The following is a 25070-nucleotide window of genomic DNA, read 5'->3' as shown; positions in this document are numbered from 1 at the left end:
GCTACCATGGGCTAAGAGTTTAAGCCACTGCTTCTTGAGATAGTTGGTCAAGGAGGACAACTGGCTTCTATGAGTATTAGCCACAAACGCTTTACAAATGTTACAAGAAGTATGGTCGTGGGAAGTACTCAGACAAAAAAACACTGTTCATGATGATCCTTATGGAGAAACTGCCTCTCAGACATTTTCCCATCTTGAATGACATAAGCTCCAGGTAACCAAAAAAGCACAAGACCAACGGAAAATGAAAAAAGACCCTGGGTACTTGGCACAGTAAAAGGGTGCTCAAACAGATGAGCGATGATGGTGTTGGACTGGTGGCAAAGAAGTTCTTGGTAACTGTGTCCGCCCCATGTCCTGTATGGGGAGGCTTTGGTATACTGCCGGATGTTAGGCTATCTTTGGCAAAAGATCCCCAAGGTGAAGGATACTGCAACAGTGATATAGAAGAACATCAAACTTTAACATATGAGCCTGAAAATTTAAAATTCTGAAAATCAAAGTTGCAGAAGTATACACTTTTTCCCCATACCTATAAATAAATTCCCCATCCTGATTAGAAAGAGCAGGATTGGTATTAACCAAGTTCTTATCCACAGTGGAGTTAACTAAGGCCATAGCAGCTGGGTAAGGTTAAAAACTTAAAAAAAGGGGAACTGAAGACAGGCAACAGAAATGCACTGTAAAGCAGACAGAAGAGGAGAAATGGGTGTAGGTTCTGGAAAACCCTTCTTTAACAACTCATAGTATTTTCTGAGGGACTGAAAAACCTCAGTGTTCTCCACTGAAAACAATGCGACATTCTAAAAATAGTTTCAGAGAAATAGAAACCCCCACAGGAAAAATAAGAAACTGAGCTCTCCTCAGAGACTTGAAATAGTAATCTGATGACAAAAACCCTGAATCTGTCCCTGCATCTTCCAGTTCAGTCAGAATCTTGAATCTCTTCAGGCAAAGAGGAACTCCTCTTTCTTTTACCAGAAACTACTTTAAGAGAAATATCAATAGCCTAAATTAAACCCTGAGCTAGTACTAGTAAGCTACTCCTAAAGACATTTGAGGAGTAGATTCATGCCTTGACAGGGGGTCAACCGTGTTACTAATGGCAGAGAAAAAACAAACTGCTGTTCCTCCATAGAGAGAGAGACTCTTATAATTCCACAACGAGTATCAACACCTAATATGTTAATACAAGTAAAATTCAACACAAGTAAACAAATAAAATAATAAAATTACAGTATAACAGCACAAAGTCTATGTCTTCAACCAACAAAAGGATAAGCACTTTCGGCAATGCCTTCTTCAGATCCTGTTTGTTAGCAACACACCATTTCTTACTGAGTACCTGATCCAATCAAATCACTTCCTTAGCTTCCTGCCACTTAACACTGACTTTAAAGGGACCATACCATTTAGTCCGGGGTTCCTATCTGCTTGCAAGTCTGCAATCCATTTGGTTTCTGCCATTTCAGTTTTGTTCACTACATCACCTCCTCTAGCATTAACATGGATTTTTTCCAGGATTAAAAAGAGGAACTTATGCCCAGGATGTTTCTGTATGTGATGTGCTAATGCATTTGTTTGTATGTCCAGCACAATGTCACTACAATGATGTAATATTCTCTTTAAACTGTCTATTGGTTTTTCTATGTAGAATGCTGTGCAGCTATCACATCTAGCTATATACACAATATTTTTCATATTGCAATCCACATAGGTCCTCAATTTGTATTCACAGCCATTTACTGGACATTTAAAAAAGTTATTGCTATTTATATAGGGGCACTGGCTTGCATCTTTTACAGGGAAAGGTACCAAATCTGGAGATGCAACTGTGAACAGCAGATGTTTGTTTCTGGCATAAGAGTCTCCAAGTTTTTTGCTCTTGAAGGTAAACCCTGGGGTTTCTCCTACTATGGATTTGACAGCCTCATCTGTCATCAAACTCTTCCAGTTATTCTTAACTATCTGGCATACTGCTGAAATGTCATTGCTATAACTCAGCAAACATCTTACGCCATGTCTCTCATTCTGTACTTCATCACTGGGACTTTGTCTTGGCGCTGCTGAAAAATATGGTCTCCCCTCTCATTCTCCTTTGTTCTTTGACTGTCAATTGTCCTTGATGGATCTCAAGGTTCTTACAGCCTCGAGCCATCAGACTTTTCTTTATCTGTTCTGACTCTTCCCTTTGGGTTCTGTCAAGAGTACACAACCTAGAAACATGGAGAAACTGACCTTTAGTTAATTGATAGTAAATGTGTGTCAGAAGCATGCTGGGTCTACGCAAGATGTGATTCCGCCAGCAACCTTTTCTATGCATTTGTGTCAAAGTTATCACCTGCATATTATAAAACAGTAACATCAAGGAAATGTATCTCCTTATTGGAATACTGGAGCTCAAATTCTAAAAATGAGGTAGGAGAGCAAAGATATCCCACAACTCTTAGAAGTTCTTCCTCAGAGCCTTTCCATAGAACAAAACACATGATCAACAAATCTGCCATAATAAGCAATACGGTCCATCCAGTCATTGCTGCTGTTAAACACAAACTCCTCTTCCCATTGAGCCATAACCAAATTTGCATAACTATTAGCGCACAATGTACCCATGGCTACTCCCCATTTCTGCCAGTAATAAACATTGTCATACACAAAGACGTTATTGTCCAGAATTATTTCCAGTAAAGAGCATAACTTTGAGATGGTAAAAATCTGTGGTCTACCGAGTATCTCATTAATAGACTTAACCTCATACTCATTCGAGATTACTGTAAAGAGACTCCTAACAGCTAGAGTCATCATAATAAGACCTTCTTTGTTAGGCAAACTGACTACATATTCATGCAGAAGTTGTAAAAATTGTGAACTGTCTCTCAAGACAGTCTTCACCTTTGATAATGCTACCTTCAATTGGCTCTCCACAAAAATGGACGTTGGTTCCGTATGCCTTCCTGATACTACAGGACATAGGGTTGGGTCATTTCTGTTCTTGCGTATCTTCGGTAGACCACTAATTATTGGAATGGTTGAATGTTCTACTCTTATATACTCATAAATCTTCAGAAATTTGTCTCGTCACAAATAGCTCAAATAAGGTATTATTTACTCTTTGCTCAAAACTCTTCAGTTCTCATTTGTTTAGTTTCAAATAGGTTGTCTGGTTATTTAACATTTTAGACATCCTAACAGGATAATCTTGAGAAGCCATTATTACAATCGCTTCTCCCTTGTCAGTTGGTCTAATAACATATATCGGTTCCAACGAGCAACCGTGTAAAACAGAAATCCAAGAATAAACAACCTGCTGTTCCACCACAGAGAGAGACTGTGGAGTTATTTGAGGGGCTACTGGCTAACTTTACTTTCCTGGAGCATTGAGGGCATTTGTTGTGTTTTGACACTGGACAGAACTGCTTCTACTGATACTGTGGCAAGAAGAAAAATGCCACAGGACTGCAGAGATACTGCTGCACTGGAGTACTCCTATGGAAACATGAGCACTTCCCATGCTTGCAACACTACAAATAATTTATTGAAAAAGAAGGAACTACCACATACATCAATAAAATACTTGACACTGTAGTGTAACAGTCATGGAGTACAGTGCAAAGCCTTTACCACCCATGGGGGAAAAATAAGGCAATAAAAATTCTCAGACTCACAGAGCTCGAGGAAGATGTTGGCATGAATGGTGAATAAGGGTATAAAAAACAAATAGGAAGACCTTCTATATTCACATGTAACAGATATTTCTCAGAAGAGTGGTAATTATTAAACTGAATAAAGCACATTTAATGAAACCCTCAAACTATATATATTTTTCTTTTTTTACTTAAAACTATAGCTATGTTTAAACAATGCATAGTTACCTGGAGGAAGGGAAATGTGTCAGCTTTCATAAGATGAATAGCAAGCAACTCTTTTTGTTCCACCCACCCTCTCAGTGGTCTTTCACATGCACTTCAGTTTAAATATTAGTTACCTTTAATTTAAGCTACTGTTTTGATAAACAACTAACTCTCCTGAAAGACACCACCACACTGAAAAAGAAAAACATTCACAGAGTTTTATAACCTCAGCCTCACCTCTTACAACAGAAACACTGTCCCTTCCATCGAGTAAGGGCCAAGTGCCGGATGGTCTTTGGAATGCCAGATGGTGACTTGTGGGGGTTTTCTGCGTGTTTGTCAGATACTCATGTGGCTTTTCCCTAAAAAGAAAAGAAAGTATTTATTTTGTTTGTTTTACAAGGTTTTATCACTCTGATGTAATACTTGGAAATGGCCACTGCCCCTTATTCAAAACTTCCTTTTGCAGAAGTTTATGTGGTACATAAAGACATAAGAATGTCCGCTCAAAAAGAACAACAGTTTCCTGAATTGAAGTAAAGTAGACAGTTATGACTGGGAGACAGGAAAGCACTTACCACTTCTGTGACATGGTCCTATATTACAATATACAGCTCTTTAAAAAATGTGACAGATCTTAATGTACAGAAACAACAGTTAAATGTGGATTTAATATTGAAATTGTCAAGCCTGACCATCTCCCCAGTACACTCTACCATCGTATTTACTTCTGAAGCTACATGCTTTTTGTGCAAGATACTGTAACTGTTATTTCAGCTTAGACAATTCTGAAAATGCTAGATATGAATGGATTAAATGAACAAAAGTTACGTACTTTCCATAATGACACATCTGAAAGAACAGGCACCTCACCTGTAATAGTAGGTCTAAGGTGGCAAGCACTGTGATCACTTGGCAAAACTTTCCCAGGATGCCAAGCAACCTTCCTCTATTAAATGGTGAACCTTGGTAATATGCATCTAAAGAACTTCTGCATGATCAATGAGTGTCTAAATTATAATAAAATGAGAAAGAAAGACTTGAGACTAGTTACATCATGGGTGGGAAAGCTGGACCAGTCCTTTAACATCTACTTTTATGATAAGAACTTAAATATCCAGCAAGAGGAGGTCCTTCCTTTGTTTCAGCAACACAGACTCACAAGCAAATTCTCCTGGGTAGGCCTCCTTATGAGGACACATTTCAAATCACAGTGAACTTAAAAGGAAGACCTGGACCTGGATATCACATACAGCTTATTATGCCTTCCAAAACTATTGACACTAGACCAAACAGCTGCAGCACAGATATTATTCAGAACTACATTTCAGAAAAAAAAAAACTCGCAATTGTTCAAAGAACAAACAAGAGCATTTAGCAATGCAGCAAGTGGAGTTTTACATTTATTAGAGTAACATGTATTACAGTAAAATTTTACACAAACAATTCTCTAGGCAATGTAATCCTAGAAACTTTCTGCCCAATAGAAATGGGGAAAAATAACTGTCTTTGTCGATAGTCTTCATAATCCATCCACTCACAACCCCTTTTTCCCCATTTCTGCACAAGAGGACAGGGTGTCATTTCAACAGTAACAGTCATCTACAGCCAAGGTTTAGACCACTGGGTGGCTAGCCCTGCTGCAATGTCTTCATAATGTCAATGTAAAGGTGGACAGTGCACGTATATGCAATGGAGGAAATTTTCTTCCCGATTGGTACACTGCAACTCCTGTAGATGTCCATACCTCTGAACTGCTTGCCTATTTTACTGCTTCCTCACACAAGGACAGGCACATCCACATTAACTAACACTTTGTCTGAAGTTGGAGGGGGCTTCCTGTAGCAAAGTGAGCTGTGTTCAACTGCTGCTGCAGATTTGACCTTCAATCCCTGGAGATCTTCACGTGTTAACAGATGGGATCAAGATTTTGAAACTAATTCAACTGTCCGCTGGAATACTCATATACAATTTGCTGTGAGGCACCACAGTCACAGCTATCGCAATAGGACCCAGTGTTTCAAAGTAAAATTCCACCAAAACTGAACAGAATGTAATGCAATGTAAAAAAAAGGGCTCAAAGCATTAGTCATCTTAAGGCGAGCTAGCAAAAAGTCAGATTTAGGAGCAAAGCTCTTCAGAGCTTTCATGCTAACAGACAGATGGAGGCTAAAGCCTTGACAGGACAATGCTAGGAAAAGAAAATACATGTCCACACCCTAACAAAAAAAAAAGTAAGGTGGGGGTGGAAGCAGGCAGTGGCTACTTCAGCAGTGATCATTCATTTAAATATCTACTGTTATGGTAAGCTTACTTACACAGCTGTATTATGCTCATCATTATGATCACTACTGCAGTAGCCTAAGCTATATGGGTAGATTGCCATAGCTTAGAGAAATACCGAAAGGCAGAAGGAAGGAAGGAGGTACAGGAGCTCCTGGAGAATGGTCCTAGAAAAGTTTGTCCCAGTCCTGGAAAAAGTATCTAGTTTATAGTGATTTGTACAAGTAAGAACAGAGGGCTAAGTTGCTGTTTCTAGAATTCAGTCCTGTCCAAAAAACACAGATGAAGCCAAGGTCCTAGTAGAGAGAGAGTATTGACCCCACCTATGATAGTTTTGTTGTGATAAGAACAACAAAAGGTAATAGCATGAGACAACCATTTGGAAATAATCTGTTTTGACACAGACTGTCCTTTTTTCTTACCTCACAAGAAATAAACAACTGATCAGAAGATCTGAACAATTTTGTTCTATCAAGATAGTACCAGAGTTGTTTGTGGGCATCCAAGCCATCTGACGGTATAAACCTTTGTTCTACATGATACTCACTGCTTGAAGTGCAAAAATGGGAAAAAGCAGTTGGGGAGTGATGGATGTAGCCAAGGTATGAAGTATCCTTTCGCCCTCATTCTGCAGATAGTAATTCAGACTTGTTATGCTGTCCCTGATACTAGGTGATTCATCCTTTCTTTTTCACCCCCCACCGTTGCTTTTTAAAAATCTGATTACTAGCAGCATGCTGTGTCTGCCTTTATTTTTATTTATTCATTCAATTTTTTTGTTGTAAAATGCTGCAGAAGTAGCAGTACAACCCTTGACAAATTTGGAAAAGGAAGACTAAAAATATGAGGAATTCCCTGAAGCAGCTTCTCTCTCTCATTACTCTTTTTAGGACCTCTGCTGTACATGGTTCAAAGACTACCTAGCTACCTACGGGAGAATTCACAATTTCACCTTTAACAGCCTTGGCAAGACTTTGAGAATGCAACCAAAGAAATTTCCTCATAACAGTTCCAGTAACGGAAGTTTTGGAAGTGGTATCAGCTGACTCATAAGCACATTTCAAATAATATTTAGTCAATTGAGACACAGAAGCAATAAGATTACACAAAGATAATTTTTCATCTGACAAGGAAAAATATGCCACAATATTCCTCATATTCTCAAAACAGGCAAGCATAAAGCTTGTTAAAGAAGGAGGGAAATCGACATTAAGCACATCTCTAGCATTAGCTGGGTTTAATAGTTAAAAATCAATGCCGGATCAGATCTGGGGCAAGAAAAAAACGATTCTGTGAAACTTTACACAATCTATCTGGTTTCCTAGGGGCAGCAGCCTTGCTATCAGACAAGTTACAGTCTGTAATGAATACTTAATGAACATGAGGAAGAGGAGTAGGTTCAGGAAGTCTGAGTTGCAATAAACCATAAAAAGAAGTCATGTCTTACCATAACGTTTCATCTGTGTTGTAGATCTTTACTCATTCGTTACTGTTAGGATTTCAGTTCAATCCTCGGAACCAACATGGCCATTACCAAGCTCGCGCCAGCCAAATACTCTCAGCTAAGACCTACCTACAATGCCCCTCTCATAGTCTCTTCAGATCAAGTTTGCCCGTCACTATAGTATAGAAGTAATAAAAGAGAAAGTAGGAGGCTCTGTCTGAGCAAATACCTTAACTAATAAGGAAATCCTAAAGTCCACCAGGAGTCCAGGCAGGAAGTAATGAATGAATAAAAATTTACAACACAGATGGAACGTTATGGTAAGACAATTTCTTGATCTGATGATGTAAATCTTTATTCATTCCTTACTGTTAGGACCGGGTCCCCAGCTACTGAGTCCTGGGTGGCCCTAAGGAAGGACATTCCTAAGCACCATAGAACCAAAAGTTGCTCGTCCCCTGGAGACCAAATCCAATTTGTAATGAGTGATAAAGGTATGAGGTCTTGCCCAAGTGGCTGCTGCGCAGATATCATCCATAGAGGCTCTGGAATGAAAAGTCAGAGAAGTAGCCATCGATCTAGTAGAGTGAGCCTTTATCCTGGAAGGTAAAGACACATGAAAGTAATGGCATTTGAGCCAAGATGATACAGTCATTTTGGAGATAGGCCTACCCAATCTGGGTCCTGCAAAGGCCACAAACAATTTATCCATTTTTCTGAAAGATTTAGTTTGTCCAAGTAGAGGGTATATGCAAAAGGTACTTCCCTCTATTTGAATGATAAGGGAAGAAAACTTGTAGGTCAATAGACTGATTAATGGAAAACCCAGAAATGACCTTGGGCAAAAAAGGAGGGGTCAATACGTAGGGACACTCGTTCCCTATGAAAAATCAAGTAAGGGCTCTTGACACTCATGGCTTGCAACTCAGATACTCTTCTCGCTGAGGTAAGGGCTATTAGAAGTAGAGTTTTCCAAGACAAAAATTTCATATCACATGAGTTAGAAGGCTCGAAAGGAGGACTTGTAAATGACTGAAGTACCAAAGTCCCAAGGCTCTATAGGAGGTTTGACAGGAGGTTTAACATGTAATACTCCTTTCATGAAGGTTTTGCAGTCAGTGTGACATAACAGAAGAATTGTCAATTCCACTGTGAAAATTTGCAATAGCTGTTAAATGCACGGTAATTGTTGATGCTGAAGCTCATGCGTGTAATAGGGTAGTTAGGTATTGTAAGATCTTCTGAATAGGCATGGAAAAGGGGTCTATGTTATGTTCTTTGGCCCATCTAGAGAACCTAGCCCACTTACTAGAATAAATTTTCCTGCTGGAAGGTTTGTGTGAAGCCAGAAGAATCTCACAAACAGGAGATGAAATATCATATAGGCTGGCAATCATAAGAAGTGGAGGAACCAGGCTGTGAGCTTGAGGCTGTGGAAATTGGGGTGAATCAGTCCCGGAGGTTGAGACAGCAAACCTTGGGATTGATCCAGGATCTACAGGCTGTGAATCAGATGAGACCATAGGAAAGGGAACCAGACTTGACGGGGCCAATAAGAAGCAATGAAGATTACTCTGCTTCGCAACCTTTGAGCTTTCTGGAGGAATTTCAGGATGAGAGGAAATGGGGGAAGAGGCATACAACAGACACGGGGGCCAATCGTGCATCAGAGCATCCCTCGGAGACTCCCCCTGATGGGGGATCAGGGCAAAGTAGCTTCTGCATTTGTTGTTTAGGGGAGAAGCAAACAGGTTGCAGTAAGGCCTGCCCCAACGGAGGAAGATCTGATCCGCTATTATAGGATTGAGGGAAGCATCAGAATGTTCCTTCTCACAGATTGTCCACAATAAGATTGGAACTCCCAGGAAAGTGCATTGCTATGAGAAAGCAGTTGGAAGCCACCGCCCAGTGCCAAATTCTCATGGCCTCCCGACACAGGGGCTAAGACCTGGTTCTGCCTGGTTTGTTGATGTACCAGACAACTGACATGTTGCTCGACTGAATTGCAATGGTTCCCAAAGGAAGGGATGTGTGGAACGCTTGCAACGCTAAGAGAACTGCCCTCAATTCTAGAACATTTATGTGCAAATTGGCCTCCATGGGGGACCATATGCCTTGGACCAGCTTTCCCTGGAAATGCCCCCCCACACCCTAACAGGGAAGCGTCCGTGGTCATCGTGGCCCTGGGTTGGGGAAGGCAGAATGGTCGACACCAAAGATTTGATTCTGGCTTCATCCACCAAAGCATTTCTTTCTTGAAAAGGTTTGTAAGGCATATGGTCTTGAGGGTGGGTTAAGATAGACCATTGTGATGAAAGGAACCACTGTACTAGTCTCATGTGCAACCCCGCTAGTGGAACTAAGGTAATAGTTCCTGCCATATATCCCAATAGCTGTAGTACAAGGCATGCCGGTACAAATGTCCGTGGAAGGAGGACTTGAATCTGGCTTCTTACCACTGGTCTCATAGGTGGCTCTATAGCACTTTTATGTATTTTCGAAGTCCATTCAGTGAAGGGATGATCAGATGTTCAACAGTCATAAAATTATATAAATCCTGACTTACATATTAGTCAGGAATACATCTTCCAAAACAAATCTAACTTCATTAATAAAGCTATTAACGTGATGTTAAACAACTGGCAGATATGTGCTCCTATCACTTAACAGCTTTAACATCCATGCAACTTATTTAGAGCTGATATGTTCCCTTTACCTTTGCATGGGTGAATATCTGGATTAAAACCACTGGCTTAATCTAATAAGTTTTAATTGGAAACAAATAATTAAGGAAACACCAAATACAATGAAAGGCTTTCCTTTGACAACAAATGTTTCAGCTCAACTTTAAAAGCCTGCAGCTGGGGGGGGGGCACTTTTTTTAATTATGTTTCCATGGAGATAAGCTAAAAACACTTTTTTTCAAGGCTAATGGTTTCTGAAAACATACAAGTTGTTTTTCACATATGGAATGGAAATAAAGATAAAGAATAAACGCCAATTCATGTAAGCAGTACCACAGGCAGCAACATGCATCTTAGCATGCATAACCTTAACTTAGGTTAGATAAAGCCTGTATTTGCAGCTGTCTACTTGGGGCAATTGTAACACTTCATTATTTGAAGATGTACACAGTTTTGTGTGATAACAGGTTATGGGAGTGTTCCACTGGTTATGTTTTTTTTTTTTTTACTCGAGGGTTTTCATTAAAACAAAAAGTCTTGTAAAATGTGCCATAAGTTTTAATGGAAATAAGAAAACATGTATAAAGGCTCAACCTGTTAAAAGTGATGCATGTATCATAAAAGCTGGAAATAAACATTTAAAAACCTGTCACATATAATAGGTGGGAATAATGACGAAACTTTCCATATTAACTTGGAATGTGAATGGTCTCACAGATACAGAGAAAAAGGATAGGAGCAAATTATATAGGAAAAATGAAACTTGTCGGAACAATACATGCAGAAAAATGTTTTAGAGGAGGAATAATATAAGGCAGATGTTTAACAATTCGTGTAATGTTATACTGATTATACTCTAAAAGAATTTGTAAATGTAAACGTTTTAATATGGTTTGTTTACTTTTACACAAATGCAAGTGTGCCCCTATGTTGCAAGTGATAATTCAATAAAGGTTTAAAAACATAAAGAGAGAGTAATGCACCTAATAAAATGTGAATAACAGTCATTAAACAAACACTTTTTTCCTAGCTTAAAATAAATACTTTTACAAGAAAACTTTTGTTAGGAAAAGTGGAAGCTTTTTTTTTGTCCCAATGAAATCTTATCCACCCACACAGCAACTGAGAAAAGTTAGTTGACCTTACTACTTAGTCATAGGTAAAATTAAATTTGTACTCTGAAAATTATTATAATTATATCACAATAGCATCTATACATGTATCAGTAATGATCTGATGTTATTTTCATTCATTCTTCAACTGATGGGTCTCGGACCCAACTTATCTGCTTCTACCAGATCCTCAGATCCAAACTCCTCCCTTTACCCATAATACCCTGCCCACCTGACATACCTCAGATAAAGTTTGGTTCCCATAGAAGACATTGTACAATAACTTAAAAGGATTCCAAAAGGTATAGCAAAAGGAAAAAAGAGCTGAAGGCCAAACAAAGAACAATAGTTCCCAAAATGAAACTCTTTAGGTCTAAGACCAAAGAGAAGGGGGTTAGGAGAGTAGGTAGTTGAAGAATAAAAAATGGACGACACCATGAGTATATAACTTTTGTATCTGATGTCATCATTGTCCCATCAGTTGAGGAATGGATGAAAAAGTCCCCAGCTAGATGATCCTTGGGTGGTCCTCATGGAAGGATATTCTGGAATACTGTAGAGCCAAAGGCCCAAGTGGCAGCTGCACAAACGTCATCTATGGAAGTCCTTGATCAAATGGCTGAGGAGACTGCCATAGACCTGGTGGAATGAGCTCTACGAGGCTTAGGCAAGGATAATCCTCTTCTAGTATAGACGAAGGAGATAGTGGCCAAATGGTTAACAGATTGCAACTTTGGAAACCAACATGCCCAATTTGTTAGGCGAGGAAGTTACACATAACTGGTCAGTCTTTTGGAAATCTATGGTTCTATGGAGATGAATTTTAAGTTGTCTATACATATCCAAAAGATGTAGCATGTACTCTCCTTTATTTGAGAGATTTGGAGAAAAAAAACTGGGAGGTTAATGCTACCTTAAAAAGTTGGTCTGCAAAGACACCTTGTCTTTTTTTTTTTTTTTTCACAAAGAAAGGGTGTCTTTGTAGACCAACTTTTTTTTTCCCACAAAAACAGGTAAGGAAGCTTGGAAGACTTGAGTATCAGAACTTCAGGCTCTTTTAGCTGATGTGATAGCTACTAGAGAAATAGTTTTCCAAAACAAAAAATTTACATCCTAACTGGCTGAGGGTTCAAAGGGATTGTGGGTCACAGCTTGAAACCCAACAGTTAAATCCCAAGGAGGTGAAGGATCCTTTAGCAGGGGTCTAAGCAGAAAAGCTCCTTTGAGAAAAGCTTTACATAATTTAGAAAAAGCTACAATATAAGTATTTTTGCCTAGGTGGAAGCCTGAGATGGCAGCCAACTGGACATTAATAGCAGAAAAGCTAGCCCCTTCACTGAAATTTGGAGCTAAAAAAAATCAATTACAGCTGGTTCAGGGGGAGAAAGGGGGCCCAGATCACTGTTAAGGGCCCAGAACACAAATACAGTATTCAGGGCAGATGTAAAAGGTGAGGCCAAAGGAAGGGGAACAAAGTCCGACAAGGCCAAAGGGGTGCCATGAGGAAAACTGTGGTCTTTAACCAGTATGCTTTCTGTAGAAATTTGTCAATAAGAGGTAATGATGCGAAAACAAAGAAGACAGAAGGGCCAATTGTGGACCACAGCATCTCTCGGTGACTCTGCTGTTGGAGGGATCAGAGCAAAGAACCTGCTGCCCTTCTTGAAGAGGGGAGAAATGAATAGGTTGTGGCATGGCTGGCTCCATCAATGGAAAATTTTCTCTGCCGCTTTGGCATTGAGAAAAAAATCCTGAGGCATCAGAACGGACCTGCTTAGTTTATGTGTGTTGCTATCAGACAATGACCGAAAGAAAATCACCCATTGCCACACTTTCACTGCTCCTTGACATAGCGGATACGATTTGGTTCCTCTCGGTTTGTTAATGTACCAATCTACAGACATATTGTCTGTCTGAATAGCAATTACCTCAGAGGGGAGACCGTCTGAATAGCAATTACCTCAGAGGGGAGACTGTCTTAAACGGTCTGCAATTGTAGGAGGACTGCTCTTATTTCCAGGACACTGACATGCATCTTATCCTGTTCTGGAGACCATGTACCTTGGAGTGCCTTTCCCAAGTAACCCCCCACCCCCACCCCAGCTGGAGGTGCCATGGTAACCATGGCCATGGGTAGGGGAAGAACAAATGGACATCCTTTGGAAACTTCATTTAAGTGAAGCCACCAAAGAAGATAACTTTTCCAGGCTTGTGTGACTTGACTGAGGTAGTTAAATACTGCTGAAGAATGGACCACTGCACTGACAGGTCCACTGAAGAATTTACATGTAAAACTTGGCTAAAGGGAATGAGGTGATAGCTGCTGCCATGGATCCCAAGGCTTGTAAGATTACTCGAGCCAGAAGAAAAGAATATAGAATTCATTTCATAACCTGGAATCTTGAGTGTCTGGATTTGAATTGGAGGGAGAGAGACTGTTTTTCTGACAGTGGCCAGACAAGCACCTATGAACTCCAAATTCTATGTAGGGGGTGACTTGGGATTTGCTGTAATGGACTGTTATATGTATGTGGAGACAACTGGAGCAAGTAGTCTGTTGCCTGTAGGAGAAGACGCCTGGTTGGAGCAGTCAGGAGCTAGTCATCTAGGTACAGAAATACTCAGAATCCCAGTAGTCTCAAATGGGCTGCTATCACCAGCATGTATTTGGTGAACACCCTGGGGGATGTGGCGAGACCAAAGGGCAATGCCCTTAACTGGTAATGACTGGATCCCAGCCTGAAGTGCTAGTAATGTCTGGAGCACTTGTTCATTTTGATGTGACAGATCTTCAGGATGCATACTACTGAGCACATCCAAAATGTCCTTTCAATAGTAGGGGCAGAAAGGACTGAACCATGAAAATCTGGAACACTGAATACTGCACAAATTAGTTTAGATTGCTGAAATCCAAGATGGGTCTCAAGTCCCCAGTCTTCTTTGGTACTATAAAGAATCTTGAGTAGGTCCCAGATCCCCTCTGGTCTTTGGGGATCTTCTGGATGACTTTTTCCTAGCAGCTTTTCCATTTCCAAGGCTGCTGCTTCCCTCTACACATTAAGGATTCATTTCATTCTTGTAGGGGGGATTTGGAAAAATGGTAAGATATAACTTCTGGATACAATTCTTTGCACCCAGGAATCTTTTGTTATGCATTGACAGACTCTTTGGTGCAGAGACAAATGACCCCCCCCCCCCCAACAGCCTCCAGAGGGCAACAGTCAGGCAGATACTCAGCAGTGCAAATAGGGTTTATCTGAGAAGAAATCCCAGTTCTGTGGGCCACTTCCATTAGAGTTCCCACCTCTTCTCCTTGGAAGAGACCACAGGATTTACATAACCACATCTTTCTACCTCCTTGTTGATTATGGGAAAAAGGTCTTTGAGGGGTAGAAAAACGTATCCCTTTGTCAAAGTCTCTCTTTGTTCACATCTGGAGAGTGTGTCTTTTACTTTAGGGCCAAATAAGGAAGATCGAAATGGAGTACTGATGAATAAGGAATTAAAGAGATCTGCAAAGTCACAGACGCATCTACGCATGTATCCTAATAGCCATGTCAAACTCGCAGCCCATGAGGTACCTTCCGCTACATGGGAGATCAGTCTCATGAACGCATTAGATATTGCCTGAAGGGTGGCCAGCTTTGAGGAAACTATTTTGGTCCTCAGCAGGCATGGACCTAGAACCTCTTGATGAGGAGGCTAACTTTCAGAGGTAGCAGTACCTACCGTCACACAAGCACACATAGGTGGCAGGTGAAAAAATAAGTTACAGTGACCTCCCAAGATGAGCAAGGCCTTGACTGCCCAGCACCAGATGTGCCATGACATAATTCAAGCCTAGGCTACTGACACAGACTCTGGCAGAACTGGTTAGAATACTGCAGGGTACATGCAAGGAATTTCACTAGTACATAGGAATGACTGAAGCTAGGGACAAAGCCAAGATGATTCTCATGTACAGTATGGCTGCACACACAGCATCCATGTCAGCTTCTGTACACACACACACACACACACACACACACACACACACACACACACACACACACACACACACACACACACACACACAGGCTTATCACACAAACATACACTGGGAATACAGGCAGATGTGGACAGGGAACTATCCACGTGTGGTAGAGGAGTATGCCACACACAATGTGTATCTCAAGAAAATTCTGCAGGCATTCAAATAGATTTCCAAAAAGTAAAAAGCAGACTGACCTTGTCAGATGTCTACAACATATGGAATAACCTCTTACTTAAAATCTGGGTCCCACAGCACAGTTAGGTCCATGGCAAGAGGCTCCTCTGGATCCAGCAGATCCTGCCATTGGAATAACTCAGCATCAAGCTCACATGACAGCACTTACTCTCGATCTATGGGACAATCGCTCACACTACCCTTAGAAAATACTATGTGGAGATATCTTCCAAATATAACTTACAGTTTTGAAAAACAGTACTCGCCCAACAGTCCATTTACACTCACACAGCTACTGTAGCACCTCTTATTTGAATCTTCAAAATGCAAAGCAGAGATTACCAAATGAAGAAAAAAAAAAAAAGAGAGAAATCAAATTTTCCTAATTTGTGCAGGTTAACAGTCAACATAGTCTGCCCTGCACACTGGAGGAAGTACAGCCATAAACATGTGTTACAGCACCTGCTTTTCCCGGTATAATTAGCAATTGTACAAATAATGACTTGTACCATTCTATTCTACTGCTGAAAAATAAATGATGTACAGTGTAAGCTGACCATGCATCACACAACACAGTCCACAAATAACAATGCATGTATGAAGTATTACCGGTGTAACCATTTTTCTTCCATTGTCACTAAATTAATGTCAGAGCCCAAAGTTATGGACTAGATGCCACCTCATTGCCTGCATACTCTACACAGGCCTGGCAGTGGGGCTGCTATACAATAGCATGGTAACACTGAAGGACAACCCCATACAGACTCATACAAGCAACAGAAATAGTCATTGAGCAAGTGTTCAGCTTGCCCAAAGCCTACCTGTGCCAGGGACAAGGAAGTGAAAAAATAGTCCTTGAGAGCGGGATTACAGACTGATGTCACAGTTTATTAATGAGTTTTGTTGCACAGGCCAAATTAGGCCTTTAACAGTGCAGAATCCTGGATACCATGGACATATTTCCCACTTTAAAAAAAACTTAAAAATATACACATTTTTGATTTCCTAATCTCAAAAGGAACTATATTCCAATACCCCATTAAAGATTATATTAACTATCTGTTGGACGCGTTTCATTCTTCTCTATTGTAAATATTGTTTACAGGTTAGTACTAGGCTATCTCCTCTTGCAGGTCATTTTGAACCCAGCCAAATTTTCCATTTCAAAGGCAAGAATCAAACCTTGAACCTTGGATCTACGAAGTAAACACCTTAACCATTATGCCAACTCCTGTTCAGTTGTTGCTTATCTTACTGGGTAACATTTTAATACCTAAACCAGTTTAAGTCCTAATCTCTACATCTAAAATGGCTCTCTTGGCCAAACAGTGATTTCCTATGAATAAACTGTAGTGAGTGTTATTTAATTTCACTTATTTCTTATTCACACAGATTGAGACATTAAACTATACTATTCTTCTTTTTTTTGCAACTCATCTGAATGGATTCCAACATGCTAACATTAACATGATTCAAGTGATAACAAAATAATGTATATTCTGTTATATAAAATGTGCTGTCACTAAATCTTAAGTCACTGGAGTCCACATTTGTTAGTATTAACCTGATTTGCAGCATGGATCTTAGCATGAATCTCAACAACAGAAGGTCTCATAGTCACCAGATTGGACTATGACACCAAAATCCTTAATACACAGAACCACTTCAAGATGCTGATGACCCATCTGTATGGCAGCATTCCCAAGTACAGTATATGCAACAACTTTACATTAATTCACATTAAACCTTAAACTCATTTAGGCAGCCCAGTCTTCAATGTCTTTCAAATATTTATTCAAATCCTCAATATTTAAATGTGCTTTACTACGGATTCTATTTTGCAGTTATCAGCATATTCTGAGATACAAAATTTACATATTGGTAGTATGGTTTTGACAATATTAAATAACGTGCCCCAAAAACTGTCTGTGGAATTCCAGTGGTGACGTTTTGCCATGCAGATGTCCTACAACACAAGACACATTGCTTCCTATATTTTGGCAATCAATCCATTTCACAATATGGAAGACACAGAAGAAGCACAGAAATACCCCACATTTACCAAGCAACACAGAAATCCATTTCACAATATAATTGATACTAATTTGAAGCAAACACTCCATGATCCAATTGAGAATCACGCTGCTGAATATTTTAGAAAAATCCAAGTGAACCACTATGCACTTCGTCAAGCAAGGGAGATATCCTTTCCTAACTATATAAAAGAGTTGTTAGTATTGAACACCCCTTAATAAAGTTGTGTTGTGCTTTATCTAGGTGACTATCATATTTGGTGTCCCTTAGTAGCAGTCATTGTACACATCTTTCAAACACTTGCACACGCTGGAAGTTAAGCATGCCTATAACTAAATATTTCTTGTATATATTCCTCTAAATAGGAGAAACATAAGCCTTACTCCAGTACTCTGGAATCACAAAAAACCTTAAGAGTTTATTAAACATATGCCCCAATAAAGTAACAGTATTATGTGAGATAATACTTATCTGGATCTACTTGAACATGTTCTTTTAACTTTACTTTGAACACAGATTACATCTTCATACATAATGGACAGGCAGTCTACTATTACTTCATTGAGAATAGGAAAATTATGAACATTTATACTGCTGTGGCTTATGTGGGCAAAATACAAAGTTTTTCTACCGTATCAACTGAAAATGTTATTAAAGTACCACTGATCATAAGGGAATCAAGACTAATACAGTTTTTTTATAAAATAGTTTTATTATTGTCTTTAGTGTTAAAAAGAAAACTTAGGAGCATGTTGTAATTAACCTTTAGCCTCCACTGTCTTGAGATTACATTAAATTAGTGTTATTAGCCAAGGTTTGATTGGGTAGCCTGCATCATCCACAAAACAAAACAGAGAGGGGGCACATAAAATGTGGGGGGGGGGGGGGGTGATTATTCAATAGGACCTATACCACTATATGGATACTGAAGTGCCTTTCATTTATTTATTTGTGTGCTTTATTAACTAACTGTGTAACTGGACTGGTCGACAAACCCTTTTCAGCCAAGACTGAGGTGATACTCATTGTGGATAAACAATTTTGTTTATATGAAAACTTCATTACACTACTAAAACCAAAAAAGAAAAAAAGTTATTAAACAAAGCAGATGAATTTTGGCAGGTATAACACTGGCGACTGTAGCCCAATTTTATTTAATATTTAGGCAGAACAGAGAAGTAGAACACTGTGGAAATGCAAAGTAGACTAGTCTAGATGGTTACAATCTTAAAGTGTAAGTGGATTCTTTTAGAGTGGGTTTGTGTTTTTGAATTGATTAAGAGTTTCTTGGATTTTAATATTTGCTGGAAGACTGTTCCAGACTGCTGCTGTTATCTTCCTCAGTGGAGGAATTAAGTTTAGGTTTAATATGCGTTAATGCCTCCAAAGTCTAGAAGACTTAGGATCTTTGCATGGAAGTGTTTACATAGGTATTTTATACCCCAAGTAGATTCCAAAGAATGTTTCCTCCGGTGGACAGCAAATGTTGGAGGGGTGACTGGCAAGAAAGAGGTGGCTGAGAACATACTTTTTGGGAGTGTAATGAGCTGGCAGACTTTCCCTGCAGACCACTCTGTCAGAGATGCTGGGTGAGCAGCTTGGATTGACTGGGGAGATTATTTTTTTGAGTTATAATACAGAATCAGAACTGCCTAGACATAGTAAAGCCTTGTTGAGTCTAATTTTGGTTGCTGCCAAAAAGCAATTACTAGAAAATGGAAATCAAAGTCTAAACCAACTTTGCTAGAAGTAGTGAATATAGTAGCACATATAAAACAACTGGAATTGGATCTCTAGAAAAGGAAGGGAGCAAATTGCATAGCAAAAAAATGGGAATTGTGGGAACAATACATGTACAGCAGGAACAATGTTTAAGAGACAGGATTTGAATGAGCCATATAATGCTTAACAGACAATGACTAGATAGATAATTGATGTATAATGTTTGCAACTACAGTTGTTTCAATATTCATTGTGGATAAACAATTTTGTTTATATGAAAACTTCATTACACTACTAAAACCAAAAAAGAAAAAAAGTTATTAAACAAAGCAGATGAATTTTGCAACTAAAAGGACGTTGTGTTTGTTTTTCATTTATAAAAATAAAAAAGACTGCCTATGTTATATGTGAAAATTTAATAAAGATTTATTTAATTTTTCCCCCCAAAAAAAGAAATGTTAAAGGAAAACAGGATATTAAAGCAGATTCCCCAACCTGCTGACTCTTCCGGTCCCTGTTCTTTGATAAAGTTTAAAAAAAAAAATAAATAACCCACTCAACTGTTTTCCCTGTTCTGCTTCCTAGCTTTGTATACTGTTTTTGTTTCACTTTGCAAACCAACTTGAAAAACCTGTAGCTGGCTCTGAAATTATGGTGTCACATCTGCCATCTGCTCTTGCTCTAGTTATCGGGATGTTTCCTCTCCCAAAGTGATGTAATCCCCGCCTGATTTGCATGCTGTATAGAAGAGCCAGTGTTCCTCCCACATTGTGATGTCAGACTTGCCTTACCCAGTCCACTCAACCTAATAAAATCCATGTGGTGTGTGGAACTCCTTTTCATTGTACGTGTATCCTGAAACTGCATTTGTTTGAGGGACTACTGAAAAGTTTGGATTGCCTGCATTTTTGTCTGCATTTTTTGCTTCATTGGTAAGATGTCTTCCTAGTGAATTAAAAATGTAATTCTACACACAGCCCCTGTTTGAATGCACTCCTAGCCCTATTTTGTGCTGCCTGACATATTATGACTCTCTTCCTCCCTACGAGGATTCTGCTGCTGAATAATCTATCCCTTCAGCCTCTCCTCCTGAGGATTATTCTTTTGGGGAAACCCTGCATACCATGAGGGAGCACTTTCACTGGGAGAGCCAAGACTACTCAGAATCTAAGAAAAGGCTCAGAGACGTTCCTTTACTACCTCAGCACAGGCCTCTTGCTATCCCCCCTGTTTTAGACATTGTAGATGATGTATTTTCAGAGTCCGGCCTGTCTCCTGACTCTTTACCCCCTGCACCTGTTAAGCCAGACAGATACTACAGGGTTCCAGATTCACATAATTTTCTTTATAAAAACCTTGCTGCTGACCCAGAAACTATTTCTCAGGGTCCCAGGGGGTCAAGGCTTCCACTGCAAAAAACTCTATCCCCTCTGATGGGGATTCAAGGGCACTGGACAGATGGGGGAAAAAGGTTTACACTTCTGCTACCCTGGCTGAGAGGGCTTTAAATTGTCAATTTCATATGCTTAAATATCAGCAATACTTAATGTCACTTCTTAAACAGAAAATATTAAATTCCGAATGTGCGGAAAACAAGGAAATGCAGGATTTATTGCATGCAACTGAACAAGTGGGAAGGCATACTTTGCAATGTGGTTTTGATTCTCTGGAGGCCTCTTGCAGGGCCGCTGTTACGGGTTCTGTCATTAGGAGGCATGCTTGGTTAAAGGAACAGAATCTGCCTGATCATGTTAAAGCAAAATGATTAGATGCCCCATTACAGTATGAGACTTTGGTGTTAAAGCAGAGGAGGAGTTGAAGAAAATGGAGGACAAAGCAAAATCTATGCAGACAGTTAAGGACTTCTTACAGGTGCAGCCACCCAGATTTAGCAGGAACTGGCCCACAAAGAATTGGTCCTTTCCAGTGTCAGACAGGCCACAAAGAGGCAGATACAGATGCCGATCCCAGCCCCAAGGCTCATACAGGCCTAAACAATGGGGTGCTTCTACCTCCAAAAGCGGAGAAGACAAATCACAGCTATACAAGAAACAGTCCCAATGACTTTCCTCTGCCAGCACCAAGCACTTATCTTTTGGCAGATCCCTTAGGGGGGAAAACTAGCACTTTTTCACAAAATTGGCACATGATCACCCAGGACAAATGGGTCTTGAATATAGTGTCTCAGGGCTACAGGTTCCACTTTCACACCCTGCCAAGGGCAAAAGGTATGCCAGACCTGCCATACAATCAATGGGCAGAGGCACAAAAGCAAGTTTCATCCCTCATGGACATGAGGGCCATTCAGCGAGTACCACAGCAAGAGCAGGGACAAGGATTTTACTTGAGACTTTTCTTGGTACCCAGAAAGGACAAAGCCTGGAGACCAATACTGGACCTGTCTATTCTAAACACATTTCTGAACGTTCCAAAATTCAAAATGTTGACTCTGCAGCAGCTTCTGCCCATGCTGTAACTTTGGACCTAAAAGAGGCATACCTGCATGTCCCAATCAGACAATCTTGCAGAAGATACCTCAGATTCATAGCTGGCTCAATGCACTACCAATTCTCTGCACTGCCCTTTGGCTTATCTACTACGCCCAGGGTCTTCACAAAATGCCTGGCACCAGTAATTGCTTTTTGCAGACAAAGAGGAATTCAAATATATCCTTACTTGGACGTCTGCCTTATTCAAGCATAGAACAAAGACATTCTACTAAAGCATCTGGCGTTTTTAAGAAGATTACTAATTTGCCTAGGGTACACAGTAAACGAAAATAAATCAAAACTACTACCCTCTCAAGAGATAATATGGGTGCAAGCTTAAATACAACTGGCCAGATGGCTTATCTCACGCCAGACAAACAAAGGCAACTGACTTCTTACTTCAAAATGTTGGCAACAGACCCAGTTATCTGCAAGAAAAATTCTGCAGGCTTTGGGCTTCATGGCATCTTGCATCCTGCTAATTCCATATGCCAGACTGCATATGAGGAAACTACAATGGTATCTAAAAAGTGTTTGGACTCAACATTGCCACAGCCTGGAAACATTAATTACCCTCATTCCCTGCCTGCAACAGGAGTTTTGATGGTGGGCACAGGCCTGTCACCACAACAAGGGACAGCCATTCACTTTACTCACAGCCATGCAGACACTAACAACGGATGCATCAGATTATGCCTGGGGGGGCCCACATGGCAGAAAAATGTATTCAGGGCACATGGCCCGCAAGCCAGATGCATCTTCATATCAAAGAGATGCTAGCTGTTAAAAATGTCCTGCTTTCAAGGATCTGCTTCATCCAGGACAACTACTGATAAAGACCGTCAATACTACAGTCATGTGGTACATAAACAAGCAGGGAGGCACACATTCCTATCCCCTCTGCAGACAAGCCATGACTTTTGTGGGACACAGAGTTGACTTATCAAGTTCACCTGCAAGCACAATTCCTGCCAGGAAGATAAATACTCTGGCAGATGAACTAAGCAGAAACCTCATGGATCCCCACGAGTGGAAACTGTATCCACAAGTCTTCAGCATGATGACAAGGAAATGGGGATGCCCAGGCATAGATCTGTTTGCCTCCCCTCACAACTGCCAACTACAGAGATTCTGCACAAGGACTTATCACAAGCAAGCATGGAAAGTGGATGCCTTATCCTTCAGCTGGAAAAACCTAACAGTATATGCCTTTTCTCCACTGCCTCTCTCCCCAAGGTACTCCTAAAGGTCAGACAAGAGAAGCCAAAATGATACTGGCCACGCCAGCACTGGTACCCAACCCTAAAGAACTTGTCTCAAGGTCCAGCCTGGACATTGCCTCAAATTCCTCACTTACTGACCCAACAAAACAATCAGATCCTGCACAGCCAACTCAGGACCTTAAATCTGGCAGCATGGCAGATAATGAAGCCATTCAGAACACTCCTCTCTCCAAAGCTGCGATGGATGTTATTTTGGAGTCCAGGAGGCCCAGTACCAGAAAATCTTATGCAGAAAAATGGAAGAGATTCTGTGCTTGGAACCAGGCACATGGAATGGACACGTTTGTTGCAAACATTCCTCAGATTTTACAATACTTAACTGAGATGCTGGACAGAGGCCTATCCTTTTCATCAATTAAGATCCATGCCTCTTCCATTTTAGCCCATTACAATACGGAACCACCTATCTTTTCTCATTCTTTAATAAGGCAGTACCTCAGAGGGGCCAAAAACATAAGACCTCCAAGGAGAGCACCAATACCTGCATGGGACCTCAATTATGTCTTGGAAAAACTCACACTGCCTCCTTTTGAGCCAGTCTGAACAGCTGACATAAAATTCTTATCCTGGAAAACAGCTCTGCTCTTAGCAATAACCTCTGCAAGATGAGTCTCGGAGTTACAGGCACTCATGGCTGTGGAACCTTTTATCATTTTCCATCCAGACAGGGTTTCTCCGAGGACAAACCCGACATTTATGGCTAAGGTGGTGTCCAGTGTGGCCCTTAACCAAACCATTCACTTGCCTACCTTTTATCCAAACCCACAGAACAAGGGTGAGAGTGAGAGACTTCTGCATTCTTTGGACATACACAGACAGCTATGCTTCTACTTGGACAGAACTAAAGCTTTCAGAAAGACTGAGCAACTTTTAGTGGCATATGCTGCAGGATCACAAGGAAAGGCTATCTCAAAACAGACCATTCTGCTATTCACAACATGGCAAATCAGTGCCTAAGGACATTAGGCCACATTCAACCAGAGCAGCAGCCTTCCTCAGAGGAGTACCAACCAAAGACATCTGAGAGGCTGCAACTTCGAGTTCGGTGCACACCTTTACAAAGCACTACCACTTACCTCTCTACTCTAAATCCAGAGCAGGCTTTGCCACTGCAGTTCTGCAGGGCTTCATAGCCTCTGCTAATCCTATTTAGCCCCAGTCACCTATCCTCAGCTTTGGGGATTCAACCCAAGAGTAATGATTGCAACAGTGAAACATGATGAACATAGTACAGTTGTGTACCTACCATAAATGCAGATGTTCGAGTGTATTCACTGTTGCAGTCCAGGTTACCCTCCCACCACCCCCCTTTCTTTTGCTGGGTCTTATCTGTACTTCTCTATTCTATACAACCTATGTGGTGTATTTGCTTGTAGATGAAGGAAATTATTACCTTACTGCATACATGTTTATTGGCATAATTTTTAGCCTACCCTTTTGGGGGCACCTGACATCTGGGGCAAGAAAAACTGAAGAAAATGGCGTCGGCTGCATCTTTTATACCCCTGGTGCACTGACGTCAGGGAAGAGGCGACAGCAACCGACGCCGGACCAAGACTTTGGAATTCAGGCTGACTGCAGGTAGCCTGCCAGCAGGATAACCCAAGAGTAATGACTGCAACAGTGAATACACTCGAACATCTACATTTATGGTAGGTACACAACTGTACTTTCTGCTGAGTCAGCATAGCAGGAGCATTCGTTATGAATGGAGAATACTATAAAATTTCATCAGCGGCACCCATTGGTTTCCACTTATATGTATTACTAGCATTGATATTTTTCAATAACACTGGTCTTGTACGAACTGACTGTTCGCTCAGGTCTGCTAGATTGTCTTACTGTAACACATCAGTAGCTTTAGTGGTGTTAATTGTACCGTGCCAGACTTTTCAGTTATGGACATTGAAATTGCTTTATCAGCATAGGCAGTATGATTAGATACTAACTTGATTTCAGGG

General features: G+C 40.4%; 1 protein-coding gene across 3 annotated transcripts in view; it reads right to left on the bottom strand.

Moving 5' to 3' along the window:
• Positions 1-25070, bottom strand: part of LOC122789321 — a 769937-nt gene that overhangs the window by 724376 nt on the left and 20491 nt on the right. For all 3 annotated transcript variants that reach the window (XM_044056679.1, XM_044056680.1, XM_044056678.1), the window contains exon 2: positions 4089-4213. In XM_044056679.1, coding sequence (XP_043912614.1) covers positions 4089-4213 — 125 coding nt within the window. The remainder of the gene's footprint in view (positions 1-4088; positions 4214-25070) is intronic.

This window comes from Protopterus annectens, chromosome 14.part0 (genome assembly GCF_019279795.1).
Source record: "Protopterus annectens isolate FY-2018-M chromosome 14.part0, PAN1.0, whole genome shotgun sequence".
Classification (NCBI taxonomy): Eukaryota; Metazoa; Chordata; order Ceratodontiformes; family Protopteridae; genus Protopterus; species Protopterus annectens.
Note: the sequence above shows the minus strand (reverse complement) of the source record. Positions and strands in the feature narration are given on the sequence as shown.